Genomic DNA, 19132 nt, shown 5'->3' with positions numbered 1-19132 from the left:
GGGGGAGCAGGGGGAGAACCCGCGGGCGGATCCCGAGACCAGAGTCCCCCTGGGACCCACCGTGCACCGGGAGGGGGGTCCCAGGCACCAGGACTCCTCCGGGCTTCAGAGACCCCCTGTGCCCGCTGCCTCCCTATGCCCCGGTGCCCCCTGGTCGTCCCGGTTCGCCCCGGTGCGCCCCGATCTCCCCTGGTCCCCCCCTATGCCCTGGTCCCCCTCGGTCCCCCCGGTGCCTCCTGGCCACCCCGGTCCCCCCTGTGCCCCGGTCCCCCCCACTCCTCTCCGGCCCCCCTGGTGCCTCCTGGGCTCAGCCCCCTCCCGTCGGTGCCCCCCCGGTGCCCCCACGTGACCCCTCCCCGGCGGAGGTGGGGCTCCCCACTGGGCCCGCCCCCCTTCCCCGCTCCCCGAGTGCTCCCGATCCGTCACTTCCGTTCCCGTCGCACGGCGCTTCCGGCGGCCTCGGCCCCGCCCGTTCCGGTAGCGGCACTTCCGGGAGCGGGGCCGTCCCGCCGCCATCTTGGGCCGGCTCCGGGGCTGCGGCGGCGGCGGCGGCTGGAGCGGGTCCCTCCATGGGAAGATGCAGCGGGCGGGGCCGGAGGAGGCGGCGGGGGCGCAGGCGGCGGCGGGGGGTCCCGGGCGGAGCGGCGCCGAGGTGGCGGCGGCCCCCGCCGGGCGGCTCCTGAGGCGGGAGTTGCGGCTGCTCGAGTCCATCTTCCACCGCGGCCACGAGCGGTTCCGCATCGGCAGCGCCTGCCCGGACGAGATCAGCTGCGAGTTCGTGCCAGGGGCCGGAGCCCGCGCCGGCGCCTCCGCCTCCCGGGGGCCGCCGCCGGGGCCGGTCCGTATCCACTGCAACATCACGGTGAGGCCCCGGGGGGGCGAAGGGCCTGGGGGCTGCGAGGTCACCGCGGGGGCTGCCCCAGCCCGGGCGGCTCCCCCTCCGCCGCGGAGGCTGTGCCCCCGTTCTCTCTGCCTCCCTCGGTTTTGTTTTGGGGGTCCCCCAGGAGGGCCCTGACCCACCTGGAGAAGGGGCACCCGCGGCTCCTCCCGCCCGCTCTGGCTCCTCCTCACTGGGCTTTTAGGGATTCTGGGTTGCGGATCTCCTCCTGCATCACAGGTTACAGCTGTTTTGGGGCTCCGGGTGAGGAGCAGCAGAGCCTGGGAACCACCCGGTGCAGAGTCTGTGTCCGGGATTTTCCAGAGGGGCGGATCGGGAGCGCTGCCGGAGGCTCTGCTCCGTGTTAAAGGTGCTGCCGGGCTCTTCTCCCGCAGCCGCTGGGGTAGAGCTGCGAGGGGAGGGGCCCCTGGGCAACCTGGGATGCCCTCGGTGTCCTGCCTCAAGCATCGATGATCCCGCGACCACTGGGGGGGCCAAAACACCACCACCCCGGGCTGGGGGATGGGAACAGAGCCAGCCGAGCACGGTCAGAGCAGGGCTTTGCTCTGCCCTCAGCCTCTGGGATTATCCTAGAGGGGGGATATCACTTGTGGCCTGGTCTCTGTGGTTTGTGGGGCTGCAGCCCCCACCCAGCCCAGCTTTGTGCTCTGCTATGGCCTCCCTGCCACCAAAACCCCTTCTCCTCCTCCCAGGAGTCTTATCCAGCTGTGCCCCCGATCTGGTCTGTGGAGTCGGACGATCCCAACCTGGCAGCTATCCTGGAGAGGCTGGTGGAAGTCAGGAAAGGAAACACGCTGGTAAGGCACCGCTGCCTTGGGAGGGGGAAGGAGGGGGCTGGCTGCTCATGTGTGTGTCCTCTGCTGCTTGTGTGTCCTCTGCCACCCCAGATGGGGGTGTGACTGCTCTCCAGAAATTTTGGGATGAGCAGCTCTGGCTTTGTTTGGTGCTGGGGTGGGGGTTTGCTGCTTAGAGCAGGATGGAGCAGCCCCGGGGCCTTCCCTCATTTACTGCAGCACTGGGGCTCAGTTTGGTGTGGGGGGCTCTGCACCTCCCTGACTCTCTCTGCTCTCCCAACAGCTGCTGCAGCACCTGAAGAGAATAATCTCTGACCTCTGCAAACTCTACAACCTCCCCCAACACCCAGATGTTGAAATGCTGGACCAGCCTCTGCCGGCAGAACAGGTGAGTTGGCTCGGGAGGAGGCTCCCAAAGCTCAGCAAAGCAGGTCCCTGGAGTATGCATTGGAGGCTTCTGGGGGTTACCAGAGGAGGAACACAATGAGTGAGGGGTTGGGTTTCTGTCCTGGGTGATGCCAGCCAGCTCCACTGAGCCTTAGAGCTGTTTCCTGTAAAGGCTCTTGGTTCCACTTTGCTTTTAATTTGGTTCTGCCTGTACACCCCTGTTTGACCTCACCTTGGAAGCACTTGGGGAGGCAGGAGGGCATTGCCCCAGGATGCTGACCATGCTGTCTCTGTCCTGTCCTCACAGAGCACACAGGAAGAAGTGTCCTCTGAAGAGGAAGATGAGGAGATGCCAGAGGTAAGTGCCCCCTTGCTGTAGGAGATACACCAGAGAGCTGAGCACAGGGAGGTGCTGAGAGGTGCGAGGGCACAGGGACAGTGCCTGGGAGGAGCTCCTGGAGTGCAGGCAGGGAAGTTTGATTTAAAGGCTGGATAGTTCTCAGCGTTTTGATGCTGAGCCACGTCTGGGAGCCACGTGTTCACAAACCCCAGAGGAGTGCAGAGGCCAAGCGGCGCAGCCGTATCCTCCAGAGGAATGTGGGTGAACTGTGAGCAGAGCTGCTTGGACAATGTTTGCTGTTCTCCAGAGCCTGAAATTCCCTGAGGAGAGATGAGATTTCCAGGTTGCTGTTGCTGGCAGGGGAGTCACCGTGCAAATGGGACTCCCACAGGGGGCATTAGATTGGGTGGCTGAGTGAGCCAGTGAGCTGATTGCTGGGAGCAGCAGAGGCAGCCACCCTTCACTGCAGGCTGGGGGCACGGTGCTGCAGAACCCGCAGGCTCTGGTTGTTTGGTTTGCAGTTTAGAGAGCTCTAGAAGTGGGTGGAATAATCTTGAATCTCCATGGTGACGTTTAGCGATGCCTCACACGCTCCTCTGGGCTGTGAGCAGCACGGGCACTGAGTCAGCAGTGCTGTGGAGCCAGGGGGCAGGTCACTGAGCAGCAGCACCCCAGCAGTTTGGGAGGGGTTTAGCAAAGTTAATTGATTGCTAAATCCAGGCTAGGCTTTGCCAGGGGAAAAGGAGGGTTAAACTGGCACCAGCATAAGCTCATGGGTCTGCAGATCTGCCGCTTCGTGGCAAATCAGTGCTGTGTGAGGCCTCATGCTCCTGTGGGCTGGAAAATAAATCCCCAGGAGTTGAGCATTCCCCCTCGTGCCTTCTGCTAATGCCAGGTGTCGTTGTGGAGGGGGAACACTCTCATGTAGAGCAAAGGTTTTGTGCTGAGCGGTGGGATTTGTTGGGCTGTGTGGAGCAGCAGAGCTGCTCCCTGGCACAGAGATTCATTATGCAGGTTAATCCACTCGAAGGATTTTCTAGGAGGATCTGTTCTCCTGTGCGACAGTCTAAAAATGTCAAAGCCCTTCCAAAAATGCTGTTCAACTAGAATAGCCATGGGCAGCCCGGAGAGGCCAGAATAAACACTTGTTCTGAGGATTTAGTGCCAGTGCTGAAGCTGTGCATTATTCCCACAGCCATTTCCAGGCAGCTGAATGCTGTGTGCATGGGGAGAGATCTCTGCAGTGGGCCCAGATGACTGCAGCTGGTTTTTACTGGTTATTCATATCGGATTCTGACATTGATGAGTGATGGTGTGGGAAGGTGTGAGGGGCAGAGGCTCTGCCAGGATCAGGTACCACATTGGGGGTGTGCTGAGCTGATCTACAAAGAGCCTCCAGACACACTGAAACGTCCCCTCTTGTTGAGGGGAGAACAGCTCTTATTGAACTTGCATGAGCTCAGTGCAGTGTCCAGGCCTTGTGTGTTCCATTCTGTTTGTGCCTCAGGTCAGGACTGGGGGCTTCCTGGGATGAAAGAGTTGCACTGGGAATCCTTCCTGGGTCAGGGCAGCTCCATACTCAGAACAGGGAGGAGCCAAGGCATATCTCTTCGAGGTCTCCTCTTCCCTTCCCAGGACACTGAGGACTTGGACCACTATGAGATGAAAGAGGAGGAGCCGGCAGATGGGAGGAAGACAGAGGATGAAGGCATTGGGAAGGAAAACCTGGCCATTTTAGAGAAAATAAAAAAAAACCAGAGGCAAGATTACTTAAATGTACGTGTCACCTGACAGGCAGGCGGGTTGGGGGAGCAGAGGGACCCAAGGGCAAGAGTGACTGAGGCACCTGCCAGCCCTAAATCAGGGGCCATCCCCAGCCAAAGGTACAACAGTGGCTCTCAAGAACTGGTGGGGCTGAAGCAGAGAAGTCTGTGATCTGTCTCTGCAGCTCCCAGAGGGTGCCCCTAAGTCACTGGTGCTACGTGGGGTGGCCGTCCTGTGGTGAGATTTGGGCATCCCCTCTGCCCCCAGGAGCTGCACCTCACCCGAGGCTCTAGAGGCAGCTCTTGGATTTTGCTTTTGTACCTCTGGGATGAGATTTTTAGGCAGTAGAGAGCACATGGAGGCGTTTCTGCTGCAGCTGTGCTGCCTGGGGTGGCGTATTTGGACCAAGGGATGGACTGAGAGGTGAGGGGCAGACTGGTCTGGTACAGAGGCTGGACAGGGTTGTAGCTCAGGTGTTGACCTCGTAGAGCAATGGTCATGGTGGGTGCAGCATAACAGTGCAACTTCCCCCCTCCCCTCCCTCGCAGGGTGCAGTGTCTGGGTCTGTGCAGGCCACCGACCGGCTAATGAAGGAGCTCAGGGATATTTACCGATCACCAAGTTTCAAGGGCGGTGAGTGCTGCGGGGACCTCCAGGGAGGAGGGTTCCTCCTCATTCTGGGGGCACCTAATGGACCTTGGAGCTGTTCTGCTCATCTGGGGGGAGGATCTCTGGCCTTTGGTGGCTGTGGCTTTATCAAGAGTGAGCAAAACCTCTCCGTTGCCCTCTCTGTTCTCTGCCACTGTTGGGTGGAAGTGAGGAGCATGCTGTGGGTTGGAGGATTATCTGGCTTTGAGTGGGATGGTGCTCCAGTCCCTTTTCTGAGCCCAGGGACTCAGGGAAAGAAACTGCTGCCCTCAGGACTGTCCTGGATAAGTACTGCTTTTCGTGGAGGCACTGCCCAAGTGAGGTAGTGCTGCAGGGTCCAGGGGATTTGAAATCTGGGTGATGCCTCGACCCCCTCTCAGTTTTCCCCTGCAGTGACCCACCTCTGTTCTTCTTGCAGGATACTATGCAGTTGAACTAGTGAATGACAGCCTGTACGATTGGAACGTCAAACTCCTGAAGTAGGTGGCCCAGCTTGGGATTGTGCAGTTATGGTGGGTCTTGGTGGTGGGACCAGAAGGTCCCCGTGAGCAGAGGGGACGTGAGCAGGACAGGGCAGCACCCGGCAGTTCTTGGGTTAGCCTCTCTCAGGCAGCTGGCTTGCTGTCTCCATGTCAGAAGGGGGGTGATACCGCCAGGGAAAGATGAGATAATGTGAGGGCTTGCAAGTCTCTGCTGTTCCTAGAGTCCGGAAAGAGGTGCATCAGGCAGACCCCAAGCTTTCACACCCTCCAGACACCAGTGCTGCCTTTTCCTTGGGCCAGGCAGTCTTTATTTGTTAAATTGGCAGCATGCAAAAGGGGTGTGATGGTCTTCTCTGCAAAGCAGGAGCAGAATGCCAGCAGCCTGTGCTGGCACTGCCCTTGGTGAGGGCCTGGGGCCCACGAGGCTGCCCGGCAGTGCAGGTATGGCAGCTCTGGGGTGAGCTGACAGCACGACTGGCCTGAGGTGTCTGGCCCTGACTGACCCTCTGGGGTGTTCCTGCCACAGGGTTGACGAGGACAGCGCTTTGCACAACGATCTCCAGATCCTCAAAGAGAAAGAAGGAACAGATTTCATTCTCCTCAACTTCTCCTTTAAAGTAAGGTTCCCTCTCCTCAAGAGGCACCTGCCTGGGTGAGGCTTTGGAGAACACCTCTCAACGGCTTTGCTTCCCTTCTCTCGTTCCAGGATAACTTTCCTTTTGATCCACCGTTCGTAAGGGTTGTGTCCCCAGTGCTGTCAGGGGGGTGAGTAACCATTTGCCTCTCTCTGCTCTGCAGAGCTGCTTCCTGCAGCAGTTTTCACAGGCTTTATCCAACACCATGACATCCCTGACGTGGGTTTGCCATAGGGAAGCAGAGACAGGGACGGTGGATTTTTTTTTAGTGTATTTTTCCCATCTGAGATCTGATCAGAGATGTTTCACCTCTGGAGCAGTGGGTGGGTGTGGCTGCATCTGTTTCTGCAGTAATTTTGTCCGATTCCTTCCCCAGGTATGTTCTGGGTGGCGGTGCCATCTGCATGGAGCTGCTCACCAAACAGGTGGGTGCTGGTCCCTGCAGGGGCTGGGGGAGCTGCTCTGCCTGCCACGCTCCACATTCCTGCTGGATCCTACTATGCCCCTGCCTGGCACAGCTGGGGGAGGCCGTTTGGTTGCATTGAGGGGCACAGCCCCCGGGGTGGGTCTGGCCTCACTGCATGTTCCTCTCCCAGGGCTGGAGCAGTGCCTACTCCATCGAGTCGGTGATCATGCAGATCAGCGCGACGCTGGTGAAAGGGAAAGCACGAGTACAATTCGGAGCCAACAAGGTAAGTAAGACCTGGCTGGTACAAGAGAACGGTGGGTGATAGGGGAGAGGCAGATGGAGGCACAGCCAGCTCTGGCTATGGGATGGCTCGCCCGAGGTTCCTGCTGGACTGATCATCTCTCTGCCTTCTACTGCAGAACCAGTACAGCCTGACAAGAGCACAGCAGTCCTACAAGTCCCTGGTTCAGATCCATGAGAAGAATGGTAAGGGCTGAGGGAGGGGGCCTGTGTTTCCCCTTGCTCATTTGGGCTCCTCAGACAAGCTGCTTGAGTTTTATCCCACTCCAAGTGCAGAGGTGACCTGGAGGCAGGGGCAGCTGCTGGATTGCAGGGTGTGGGTGCAGCATGCTACTGCCCTCCCCGATGCCCAGGGCTGGGCTCCTGCAGCTGTAACTAGAGGCAGCACCTCACTGAATGCTTGGACTTGATGATCTGAGAGGTCTTTTCCAACCTAAACAATTCTGTGATTGTCCGTGGTGTCAGGAAGTAACCCAGAGGGAAAGCCTTCCGCTAATCAGGGAGACGTGGCCTTTTGGAAATGGGAAAGCAGCTTTTCCAGGCACAGATTCCCACTGCCTATGCAGCTTCCTCCCTCACGGATCTCTCTCCTCATTCCAGGCTGGTACACACCACCCAAGGAGGATGGCTAGTGCAGATGCTGCAGGACCAATCTGATTATCTTCTGGATGCTCTACTTGGATCTTACTGATGCCTCTTGGCTTTCTCCCAGGATGTAATAGCTCTGCCTGTTGCGGGACAATACTGGCTGTTCAAAACTCTAAATAAAACTGTTTAAGGAGTTGGACTGACCCAGAACACTTGCTGGGCCCATGCTAGCAGGCATTCTTGTTAAAACAAACTCGAGCCTCTTGTATCGCTGGAAACTTTTGACTCTACTCCAGTCTAGAGCGTCCTCCTTACCTATGCTATGGATTTAATTTATTTTCTTATTTCATGTACACTGCTTTTTTTTGTTACAGTGTATGATGGATGTGTATGGAAAATGTATCTTTGGAGAAAAATTACAGTTTGTTAATTTGAGAATGCTGGTCTAACTCATTCTTTGCAAGCTGCTGCTGGGTGGGTTGTACCCTAAGAACTCTGCTGCAGCCCTGGTGCCAGGGTGAGGAGATGGATGGAGCCACGTTGGGCTCAAGACCCACAGGAATGGCTGGAGCAGCTGCCTTGGAAGAAGAAAAGCCTGTCTCCCCTTGGCCAAACCCATCTCTTCATAAACTGCTAACTTGCAACTCGAAGCACAGAGGAGGAGATCTGAGGCTGTCCTCTGCCACGCAGTGGAGGACAGGGTTGTGGGTGCAGCCCAGGGCTGCCAGCTCCCACCCCAACTTCTCTCTCTCCTCTTGCCCAGCAGTGGGATGAGCTGAGGCCCAGCTGTGCCCAGCCCAGAGCTGTAGCCCTTTGTCCTCTTTCTCCCCACTAGCTGTGGGTGGGGTCTGAGCCCCTCGCCCCAGTCTCTGCTGTGCTGTGGGTGCAAAAACTGCTGCAGGGAGGGGAGTGTGGGCACTGCTCTGGTCACCACTGCTCCTGACCAGGACCTGCTCTGGCAGCGAGCACCTCATTCTATGGTGGTTTATTTTACTTTCCCTCCTCGAGCTCTTGTTCCTGCTCACCTTGGTGCTCCAGCCCTCCTTGGACTGTGTTGCTGCATTTGTGGCCTGTTGCCTCGAATCCCCCCCAGCTCTGTCTTAAGTCTGCTGGAAGGAGATTTGGGTGTCAGAGCTCCTCTAACTTGGGCTGTGTCCTCGGCTGGAGGGCAGAGCTGACGCACTAGTGTCAAAGCTGGGACCATGGGTATTAATTCACTGTGTTTGAATAAAAGTTATTAGAAAATCAAAGGGCCTCAGAACTCCATTATCTGCTTCAGCAGCTGGTCCCCTGTCCTGCTTGAAGCCTTGGAAATAAAAAAGATGCTGTAGGAGGGGGATTAGTAATGGCTCTGGCATCAGCTGGGGACTATTTCTAAGTGCTTTGCTGAAGGACCCGAGAGTTTGTGATGCTGAGCAGCTCTGCCCTGCGTCCTTCTCCACTCCGGACCAGGGGCTGGGGGGAGCTCTGCTCCTCTCTAGCTCAGGAACATGCTGGGTAGGGTGTTAAGCTGGTTTAATGATGGTGTAAAACATTCATGGGGGTTTCTCTTTGGTGAGGTGGGGACTACTCTGCCGAGCCTAGTGTTGGGTTGGGATTGGGTATGCTGAGTTGGCTGGGAGACCTCACGGGCGCATGCTCTCAAATCCTGGTGGCTTTCCGGGCTGGGATGAGCAGAACTGAAGAAGGCCCTGCAGGACCCTCTCTGTCAGTGGAATGCTGACCTGGCAGGCATCGGGGCTGGAAGCACAGCAGGAGCAGCCTGAGCTGGCGTCTGGCAGGCGCCTGCCAGTCCCATTTGTTTGCACCTGGCTGTCCCACTCCAAGCTGGGCTTGGCGCTCGTCACCACCGTGCTGGCTCAGCACTTGTTTTGTCTTCTCAGGGAAGCAGGTGCATGGTGGTGCCATCTGTCACCACTGCCAAAGGCAGTCCCAAAGCCTTTCCCTGCAGGAGCTGGCAGAGGACAAGGACGCGGGGGAGACTTCCCAGAGGAGACGCGTGGATGGCATATCACCGATAGCGCCGCCGCAGCCCCAAACCACTGAGAGGGTGCTGCCTGTGTGTCTGTCCTGTTGAGGCCCTGCGAATGATTGAGGGAGACTTAAGTCTGCCGAGGAAAGAAAAGGAGCTTGCACCCAAAGGAAACAGAGTTTTCCTTGAGCTCGAGAAGGCAAAACTGGAGCCGGCTGAGATCCCACTGGCAGTTTGGGCTCCAGCCCACCCCTGCGAGACACATCCTGCCCAGCAGCACCAGCAAGGAAACTGCCATCACTTCCTATGCAGTGCCAGCACCGAGCACCTCCTTGCACCTGGATGTGGGCAGCGCGTTGCTGGTTGGGGTCAGTTCTCCCAGCGATCCCTCACAGAGAACCCTCCCCGGGGAGGGAGGAAGAAGGCAGGGAGGCAGCTGATCTGTGGGGAGGTTCTCCAGCTCCTGCAAGGAAGAAGAGCCTGTGTCCTGATCCCAGACTCCCACCCTGGGGACTTAGGGAGCAATTTTACCTGCAAAACCCCCTCCCCATTCCGTGCTGTTGCAAAGGGATGGGTAAGTGCCCCCCGGTGCTGTGCACCCCGGCAGGAAGCCAAACCCCTGGGCTCAGCTGGGTTTTTCCGGCAAGGTGTCAGCACAGATCTTGGCTGGTGTGGTTTGAACCGCGGCTGCGGCAGCAGTCAGTGCATTGGCGCTGTGCTTGTGACCCGGGAGGCTGCGCACGGGAGGTTGTGCACAGGATCCTTGTAGAGGGGGCTGTGCACAGTCTTCATCCATAGGGTCCATAGGATCCACGCCCAGGCTTAATCCATAGCGCCCACGTTCAGGTCTCATCCATAAAGTCCATAAATTACACCCATAAGGTCCACTGGGTCCGTGCGCAGGCTCCACCCATAGGGTCCATGCCCAGGGGCTGTGCAGGGGCCCCGCGCACGGAAGTCTGTGCTGTCCGTGGGGTCTGCACGCAGTGTCCGTCAGCGGGTTCCTTGTGCGGTTCCTGTCCCATCAGCCGGGAAAGGTCCCTAGGTCTCCCAGCCCCGTTGGGACGGGCCCCCCACCGAAGCTGCCCTGCCTTCCCAGGGCTCCTCGTGTCCGCCGGGGCCGCGACCGCCTGCCCGGCCGGTCCCTCGCTGTTCCCCGGGGCCGCCCCCTCCGGATCTGGGCGGGGAGCGCTGGCTCCGCCACCCCCTCCGGCCCCTCCGGCCCCGGCCCGGCTCGACCCGTCCCGCCGCCGCCGCATGGGGCCCCCCGGGCCGGCCTGACCCCTCGCCGAAGCCCCGTCGCCCCCGGAGACGGGCCCCGTCGAGGAGCCGCGACGGGCCTCCCCCGCTGCCCGGACCCTTCGGAGCACGGAGAGACCCCCCTGGCCCCGTCCCCGGCGGCAGGGGACCCCCAGACCCGCCCCGGGACTGCCCCGGCCGGACCCTCTCGACGCCCGGCGAGACCCCCCTACTCGACCCATTGCTGGAGCAGAGAGCCCGGCCCCCGCCGGAGCCCTTTCGAGGGGCGAGGAATTCCCGAGGGGACGCGGTCCCTTCCCCGGGCCACGGGAGCCGGCACCCCTGGGGACTCACCAGCTGTCCCCGCTGGGGCGAAGGACGCCTGGAGCCTCCTACGAAGGCCCCGGCCCTCCGGCCCTCATCCCCCGCCCCGGGCTGGCCCCCGGCCGCAGAGGATCCCGTCTCCGGGGCTGGGGGCAACCGGGCTGCCCAGTGCCCCCCGGCTGAGCCGGCCCTGAGCCGGCAGGGCGGCCGTGGGGTGTCGAGGAGCCCCGGGGGGGCTTCGGCACCCTGCAGCTCCCCGGCCCCATGGCGGCCAAGTGGTTCAAGGAGTTCCCATCCAACCTGAAGACGGTTTCGGAGAGGGCTCGGCCGGGCAGCGGGAGCCTCGGGAAGAGCCGCAAGAATTCAACTGCTGAGCTTGGGGGCTGCCGGGCGGCAGGGGCTGGCAAGGAAGGGGGCAGCCGGCTGTCACGGGACAACCTGCAGGGTCTGCTCCAGGCCGCCACTGGGAAGATGCGGAAGAATTCTCGGGCGGAGGGAGGCCCGCCGGAGGGACCCCCCAAAACCTGCGGCACCTACATCAACCGCCTCATCAAGGTGGAGGCTCCCGAGAAAAATGGGAAGGGGTACCCTGGCCCCTTGCCCGCTGGCCAGCCTGTCCCCGAGCAGGACAAGGGAAAGACCCCCAAGACAGAGACGGTAAGGCAGGGACCGAGGTGGGGGAGGGGGAGGCGCACTGTGGGGAGCCCGCAGCGGTGGCAGCTTTAACCGCTTTGGGCTTCTGACTCATTAGCCCGCTGACTCCGGCCTTTCATCCCACTCGACTCCACTGCTTTCAAATCCCTTCAAAGCTGCCTTCATCCCAACTGCCCTTCATCAGCCAGGCAAGGGTGAGAGGAGGGTCGCCGGGCCCCCTCACCACGTCCCATGTGTCCCATCCTGCCCTGACCCCAGCGCTCGACTGCTGGTTGAACAAAGGCCGATGTAAAGCTTTTCTGGGAAGCTAGACTTTCACCCCTGCACAGCCTTTGAGGGACTGGGAGCTAGATGGGGGGCGGGGGGAGGGGGTGTTGCTGTCACACAAAAGGGTCCCAGAGTTCCCCCCAGGCTCCTCCCCACCGCTGAGGTGCATAGGGATGGACACTGCCCCCACCCAAAGGTGCCACTGGATGCACCCTCCTGGGGTTGTGGCATGGCTGCATTTACCCCAGAGGAGCTGCCATCCTCCCCTGGGGACCCCAGTGTCCTGTTCCCAGCTCTGTGCCAGTGGCATCCCTGCCACCCCTTCTGGGACCCCTGCCCTGAGGCCAGCAGTGCCTGTCCCCTCATCAGGTCATCATCCTGGAGGACTACGCTGACCCCTACGACGCCAAGCGCACCAAGGGGCAACGGGACGCCGAGCGCCTGGGGGAGAATGACGGGTACATGGAGCCCTACGATGCCCAGCAGATGATCACAGGTACGTGCCATGTTGAGCCATGCCACGGCACTGCAGCTGGCACCACTCCCCAGCTGGGAATGCACAGCAGCCCTTGGAGCCACCCGGCACGGGAGGCTTCAGGAACAGGAAAGCTGCTCGCTGCTTCCTGTGGCTGTGTGGGGCCAGATAAGGAGTGGGAGCAAGGCCGGACACTGACCTGTGCCCGCCAGCCCCTTGACCACTGCCATGACCTGCTGCCACCGCCTGATGGGTGCGTATGGCCAGCGCAAAGCTCTCAGTGCCCCCCAGTCATCCCAGGGTGGGGGTATCGCCCCCTGAGACTCCTTCGTGGTCATGCCCCCCAGATGGTGACCCCCCAGGGCCGGTGTGGCGACCGTCCAGCTGGCCACAACAACAGGAACTGACTGGGCCGGAAGCTGGAAATAAAAGATTTGCTGCTGATGGTTTTTTTCCGTGCGGGGCAGCCCAGGCTGTTTGGCGGAGACTGGTGCTGTGGGGAGAAGCAGGGGGCCAGGAGGGGCGAGCCCCCCAAGGTGGCCTCCCGTGCGGCTGGGCTCCAGCCTGGGGTGTAGCATCCTGCCCCTGCAGGACCCAGCTGGCCCCACCACTGTGGGGCTGTGCCTGTGGCGCCAGGGCCGCGACAGCAGACCAGGCGCCATGAGGATGGGCCCCTTCCTGCTCCTGCTCCTCCCAAGCTGGTTCCCAATGGGGCGTTCCCAGTATGGGGTCCCCTGTGCACATCCCTCTCCAAGGGCTGGTATTGGGAGTGGGGGGGTCTCAGGGGACACATCCTGACCCACCATCCCTCTTCCCCACAGAAATCCGTCGTCGGGGCTCCAAGGACCCCCTGGTCAAAACTATCCTGCTGCTGGACGGTCCTGGCGAGTCGGGGGAGGGGGGTGCCAAACTGGAGCCGGCCAAGTGGCTGGGGGGCAAGGAGGCGGCAGGGAAGGGGCCACAGCTCTACGACACCCCCTATGAGCCTGGGGAGGGGGTGGCTGGGGGGACCCCGGAGCGCAGGGTGAGGGCCAGTGACGGGCGCCTGCCCGAGAACGACGAGCGCCCAGCGGGAGAGTACGAGCAGCCCTGGGAGTGGAAGAAGGAGCAGATTGTCAAAGCACTGTCAGGTAGGGGACAGGCATGGGATGGGAATGGGGATGACGACAGGGACAGGGATGGGGACAGACTTTTTAGCAGGACAAGAGGGGGGGGCTTTAAACTATAAGGGGAAATTTAGATTAGATATAAGAAGGTTTCTGTGCTGAGGAGGGTGGCAAGGCACTGGCACAGGTTGTCCAGAGAGGTGGTAGATGTCTGCAAGGTCAAGTTGGATGGGGCTCTGAGCAACCAGATGTAGCTGAAAATGTCCCTTTTCATGGGGTTGGACCAGACGGGAACAGGTACATGGATGGAGAAGGGGATGGAACTGGGGCTGGGGAAGGTGCCAGGACTGGGGATAGGGACAGAGCTAAGGGTGGGGATTAGAAGTGGAGGTGGCCTAGAAGGGGTTTTGGAGGCTCATATCTCATCCTTCCCAGTCCAGTTTGAGGGCTCGGAACGTCCCAAGGAGGAGACGCTGCGGCAGCACCTACGCCAGAAGAGCTGGACCCCCAAGATGCTAAAGCCGGCAGGGGTCGAGCACAGTGAGGGGGAGCGGGTGGACCCTGCCCTGGCACTGGAAAAACAGCCGTGAGTTGTGAGGCCAAGCCATGTGTGAGAAACGGTGGGCGGGGGGGGCAGGGTGCCCAGGGCTTTGCCTTGGCTCAGCATCCCCTCCCCGGTGTCCCCCCACAGCTGGTACCACGGGGCCATCACGCGGGCTGAGGCAGAGAGCCGGCTGCAGACGTGCCGGGAGGCGGGGTACCTGGTGCGCACCAGCGAGACCGGCAGCGGCAAGTACTCCATCGCGCTGAAGTGAGTGTCGGGGTGGCCACAGAGTCGGGGGGGTCCCGGCCCCGGCGGGGGGAGGGGTCCCGTCCCGGGGGGATGCGGCGAGGGGTCCCATCCTGGGGGATGCTGCATCAGGAGTCCCCACACTGGTTGTTCACACCTGAGCCCTGATGGGGAGGGAGCACCCAGATCCCATGGGATGGCACCCCCAGACCCACGGGGGGACCCCAGTCATCCTGGTGTGGCACTGGGGCGGGGGGCGGGGGGTGGCGTGTACCCCTCCCCGGTACATTGTCAGGAGCGCCAGTGGCGTTTCCTTCCTGAGGAAGTGGAGCCCCTGGAGCTGAAACAATCAGAGCAGGACGGGAACAAACAGGGGTGGATGCGGCCGCGGGGCAGACGGGCGCCGGGGGGCCGGCGGCAAAGCTGATGCCCGCTGGCCGCCCAGGACCAGCCAGGGCTGCGTCCACATCATTGTAGCCCAGACCAAGGACAACAAGTACACGCTCAGCCAGGCCAGCGGCGTCTTCGCCAGCATCCCTGAGGTCGTGCACTACTACTCCACTGAGAAGCTGCCCTTCAAGGGGGCCGAGCACATGGCCCTGCTGCACCCTGTCCACTGCAAGCTGCATTAGTGCCCGCTGATGCCCCCCCAGACTGGTCTGCGACCCCCACCCCGTCACACGGGGCAGGTCTGGCCACGGAGATGGCCACAAGCCACGGAGATGGCCACATGCCACGGAGATGGCCACATGCCACGGGGAGGGTCCAGCGGGAACGCCTCTGTCATGCCATGACCTCGATCCTGGACTCCAGCAGGGCTGTCGGGATTTTGCCAGGACGAATCCTGACCACCCTGTGCCAGAGCTGACAGGCCACGGGGCTGCCCAGGGTGGGGGAACGCAGCGAGACTGGGATGTGTAACGATATAGTAAAATAAACTTGTTGGCTGAGAAGGGCCAGTGGTCCCGGAGGGCTGGGATGGGGCTTGTGCCAGCAAGAGTCGCCACAGTTTCGGGGGCCAGGGGTACTGGGGCTCCCCCAGCCACACATCTGCATCCTGCCAGGCTTTTTATAGCAGGGGGCCGGTGGAGGGGAAGGGGAACGCTGTCCCCAGGGCGCCTGAACACCCGCTACCCTCACCCTGCGGTTTCCTGCCTGGGTGCAGCTGCAGCTCTCTGGGGCGTTGCACAACCCAGTGTGGGGTGGGCACTGCACAGAAGAGGGGGCATGGCCTGGGAGTTCCTGGCATGGGGTTTTTTGGTGGAGGGGGTGCACAGCACAGGGGATACAGCCTGGGAGGCACTGGAGGTACAGGGAGCACACTGTGGGGTACACGGTACAGTTGGGGGGCACAGCAAGGCAGAGGGTGCATGGACTGGGTCTACACAGCCCACTCTCACCCCCCCACACCAGAGTCTCTCCCAGGCAAGGGGTGCTGCAGTGATCCCTCCATTACTCCCCTCCACAGCATCCATTCCGGTATAAATCCAAAGCATTTATTGGAGCCACATTGTCTTATTTCCCCAACATATGCTTTAAAAAGGAGCCCCGGGGGGCCAGAGCAGAGGTATGGGGCTGATCCAGCCAGGCCCCCCCTCCCTCCCTGACCCCTGTGGCACTGCAGGGACTAGGCCCTTCCCCTGGGATCGTCAAACCTGACCCCGGGCCGGCTCCCACGCTCCGGCACAGCCGTGCTTCCAGTGCTGCCACCACCGGCCATCCCAGCTTAGCCATGGCCCTGAAGGTGCCCTCCAGGACCCAGTTTGGGGCTCCCTCCCAACTGCTTCTCCACAGGGGTGGCACTGATTCCCCTCCTCAGAGGCTGCTCCCAGCCACAGAGCCACCGGATAGTGGGGGGAGCTGCTCCCAGAGCCACATCACAGCCCCGGGAATCCTGGGGCGAGCAACCGCCATCTGACCCCCAAAGCACCTGCCAGCACATTCAGCCCCTGGCTACTGCCTTGAGGAGGAACAGTCCAAGTGGGTGACGTGGAGCGTTCCAGGGGCTGTGGGGGTGGGGCATGAGAACAGGGGGGTGTCACTGAGTGGGGGACTAGGGAGGCCAACGGGGACCAGCATATGCTGCCCCTCGCCCTCCGGCTTGGTCCCCTGCTGCCTGCCTGTCCACCACATCTGCCTGTACCTGCGAGGACAGAGAGTCTGGGTCAGGGGGGCCAGACAGAGCCCCCTGGCCAGGCACCCCCCAGCACTCACCTCACCACGATGCCAACAAAGAGGGCAATGCCCAAGAGCAGGCTCCCCCCGGCCACCAGGAAGGCATAGGGGGATGCCACGGGGTGGGCACTGGGTTCCATGACAGACCCTGACACAGAGAGAATGGATGGGCTCATTGCGTGGACGGGGGACCTGGATGGTGTCCCAGCCCCCCACCCCCAACCCAGGAACCCCTCCTCACCACCAGCACGATCAGCACAGTCCTCCCAGAAGAGTTCTGGGGGCAGTGTCACCCCATAGTCATCATCTTCCATGGGGAACTGCAAAAGAAAGCAGGGGTGCACAATGGGATGGGGCAGCCCCCACGCCCTTGGTATCCCCTTGTCCCACATGGGGACAGGAGTATGTGGTAGCCCCCAGGGCTGAGGCCATCCCACCTGTGAGCTGAAAGGTCCCATTTCAGAGGTGAAGTCCCTGGGGTCTGCAAGACAAGGGGGGAGCATGAGGCTGGGGGACCCCACACAGAGCCTCCACCCTCAGGGCTCTGTATCCCACTCATACCTGTCCAGGGGGTTCCCACAGCCTCCTGACTCCACTCGCTCCATGCGCCATGGCCGAACTCATCCTGCGCCCTCACCTGCACCACATGCTTCGTCCCCCGCCACGCATCACGGATGTCCAGCCACGTTGTCATCACCTGATCCACCTAGAGGGGACACGGGGCTGGGGACAGCCTGGACAGGGACCAGCAACAGCTGCATTCTAGGGAGAGGGGTCTCACCTCCGTGAAGGTTGGGGCAGGCTCAGGGCGGTAGCGGACCTGGAAGTGGAGCCAGTAGAAACGGGGGTCCCAGGACAAGGGGTAGGACCAGTTGACCCGCAGCCGCTGAGGCGCCTTCTCCAGCGCCTCCACCGTCACATTGAGGGGGGGATCAGGCTTCACTGCTGGGGAAAGGGGGGCTCAGGGCCTGGCACTGTGCCCTCGGCCACCCCAGCCCCTGGCAAGAGGGGCAGCACTCACAGACACCGCTGAGGGTGATGATCTTGTCTTCGCCGGCCAAGCCACCGGCGCTGTTGCTGACACATGTGGACACCACGAGGTGTTTGGTGTCCTCGGTGCCAGGTGGCACCTTCACCCGGCAAACAAACTTCCGTGCCTTGGAGAAGTAGCGGCACCGCTGCTCTGTGGCGTTCTCAGCCGTGAACCTGTGGGGCCACAGCTCAGTGGAGGCTGCAGCACGCACCAAACCAGGCACGGGGCAGCTGCGGGGGACACATCCTATGCTGTGGGGTCCCAGGCAGCACAGGGGAAAGGCTCTGTGGGGAGGGAAATGTTCCGTGCCATGGGGTCCCAGGCAACATGGGGGAAAGGGTCAGTGGGGAAGGAACACATCCCATGCTGTGGGGTCCCAGCCCCCAGTAGCTGCTAGGGAAAGGGTCTGAAGGGAGGGAAGCATCTTGAGCCATGGCGTTCCAGCTGGCACAGGGGGAAGGGTCCATGGGGACACGTTCTGTGCTGTGGGGTCCCAGCCCATGGTGGATGCAGCGACAGTGGCTCACCTCCGCTTCACCCAGAGCATTGCCCGTGTCCCCGGGGACGGCTTCGTCTGCTGTGGCCACTCGCACAGGACATCCTTGTCATGGCTCCGCCGGTAGCAGGACACTCGGGGGGTTTCGGGGGGCTCTGCAAAGCAAGGAGGTGCTGAAGGACAGGGGCCATAGCGGGCAATGCTGCCAGGGACATCCCTACCCCGGTGTGGACCCACCTTCCACCAGCAGCTGCAGAGAGCGCAGCAGGCGGCTCCCCACAGAGCAGATGTAGCGCCCCGAGTCCTCGTAGCGCAGCCACCGCAGGAGCAGCACGTTGCCCTCCGCTAGCCGCCGTCCACGACCCCCAGGCACTGCTGCTCCCCGCTCCTCCACCTGCCACCACACTGTCACGTTTGCGGGCACCTCGTCCCCGCAGATCAAAGTGATGTTGGCTCCCAGGCGGCCCAACACCACGTCCCGCGACAGCCCTGTGAGGGCAAGAGGGGGTCAGGCGATAAAGATGAGACCTCGAGTGCAGTGAGTGTCCCCAGATGAGGGGGGCACCCCACCATCTGCTCCCCACGTCCAGTGGCTGCTCAGGGTCAAGGCACTGAGCTGGAGAGAGAGGAAGCAGTTCCGCACGGAGTGGGGCACCAGACCACCGTCACCGCCGTAGGGACGGGCACCGCAGCATCAAACGCGGTGTGTATTGAGGGGTCTGGCGGTGGAGAGCACGGCTCAGGGGCAGACTGGGGCGGGTGGTGCCGGAGGGGTTAAGCGGCAGCGCTGGCTGGCGGCCCCAGTCAGGCCTGGGCTCCCTCCAAAGGTCAACGGCCGGCATGGACCTGCTGTTCCCTTCGGCTCCTGCTGCTGGGAACGCACCCTGCACCCAGGACACAGCACCCAGGACACACCATAGAGCATCCAGCACCCACCCAGCACCCAGGACACAGCACTCAGGACACAGTCCCCCAGCCCCAGCACCCACCTTAACCCCCCCTCCAGCACCCCCAGGAGTTTCCCACCCGCCAGGCTCCCGCGGGGCAGGTAGGGAAACCGCATGTGCCTCCTCGCCGTGTCCGGACCCGTGGGGCCCCGGTACCCGGAGAGACTCGGGTTCCCCACCCCTATCCCCCGCCCCGCACGGTGCCAGCAGCACTCACCGGAGGGGCCACAGGGCCGCCCGGCGGCGGCGAACTGGAGGAGGAGAAGGAGGAGGAGGCGGGGGAGGAGGAGCGGCCTCGGCGGCCTTGCCATGCGCCCGGTCCCGGACAGAAAAACATCAGCGGGGCCGCCGGTGCCCGCGGTTGTGAAACCGGGTGGAGGGGCGGGGGCGGCACGTGCGCCCGGGGGGG

General features: G+C 61.9%; 3 protein-coding genes across 7 annotated transcripts; 2 read left to right on the top strand and 1 right to left on the bottom strand.

Annotated features, from left to right (window-relative positions):
• Positions 1–491: 491 nt before the first annotated feature.
• Positions 492–7680, top strand: UBE2Q1 (ubiquitin conjugating enzyme E2 Q1). The gene is made up of 13 exons (XM_027699125.1): positions 492–862; positions 1591–1695; positions 1976–2080; positions 2387–2437; positions 4055–4195; positions 4732–4816; positions 5250–5310; positions 5840–5930; positions 6020–6078; positions 6325–6373; positions 6545–6640; positions 6777–6843; positions 7258–7680. The coding sequence occupies exons 1-13, from the start codon at positions 578–580 to the stop codon at positions 7287–7289; spliced, it is 1227 nt and encodes a 408-aa protein (XP_027554926.1). The 5' UTR covers positions 492–577; the 3' UTR covers positions 7290–7680.
• A 2807-nt stretch (positions 7681–10487) lies between these two features.
• On the top strand, positions 10488–15062 carry SHE (Src homology 2 domain containing E). Of its 3 annotated transcripts, none has more exons than XM_027699184.1 (7): positions 10489–11437; positions 12071–12197; positions 12998–13060; positions 13718–13868; positions 13974–14093; positions 14518–14766; positions 14805–15062. In XM_027699184.1, exons 1-6 carry the CDS (start codon positions 11045–11047, stop codon positions 14702–14704), a joined length of 1041 nt encoding a protein of 346 aa, XP_027554985.1. In that variant the 5' UTR covers positions 10489–11044; the 3' UTR covers positions 14705–14766; positions 14805–15062. The 3 variants fall into 3 exon arrangements, with proteins under 3 accessions (XP_027554984.1, XP_027554985.1, XP_027554983.1); XM_027699182.1 differs by having other exon boundaries at positions 10490–11437; positions 12998–13306; XM_027699183.1 differs by lacking the exon at positions 14805–15062 and having other exon boundaries at positions 10488–11437; positions 12998–13306; positions 14550–14738.
• A 493-nt stretch (positions 15063–15555) lies between these two features.
• IL6R (interleukin 6 receptor) lies at positions 15556–19122 on the bottom strand. 3 transcript variants are annotated; one of them, XM_027699178.1, is made up of 10 exons: positions 18941–19122; positions 18014–18265; positions 17808–17931; positions 17269–17453; positions 17029–17192; positions 16809–16953; positions 16685–16728; positions 16489–16567; positions 16287–16395; positions 15556–16215 (listed from the first exon to the last, which is right to left on the bottom strand). In XM_027699178.1, the coding sequence occupies exons 1-10, from the start codon at positions 19032–19034 to the stop codon at positions 16026–16028; spliced, it is 1386 nt and encodes a 461-aa protein (XP_027554979.1). In that variant the 5' UTR covers positions 19035–19122; the 3' UTR covers positions 15556–16025. The 3 variants fall into 3 exon arrangements, with proteins under 3 accessions (XP_027554979.1, XP_027554981.1, XP_027554980.1); XM_027699180.1 differs by having other exon boundaries at positions 16498–16567; XM_027699179.1 differs by having other exon boundaries at positions 17029–17189; positions 18941–19121.
• Positions 19123–19132: the final 10 nt, after the last annotated feature.

The sequence above is a fragment of the Neopelma chrysocephalum genome, unplaced genomic scaffold (genome assembly GCF_003984885.1).
Source record: "Neopelma chrysocephalum unplaced genomic scaffold, ASM398488v2 Primary Assembly neopelma1_137, whole genome shotgun sequence".
NCBI lineage: Eukaryota > Metazoa > Chordata > Aves > Passeriformes > Pipridae > Neopelma > Neopelma chrysocephalum.
Note: the sequence above shows the minus strand (reverse complement) of the source record. Positions and strands in the feature narration are given on the sequence as shown.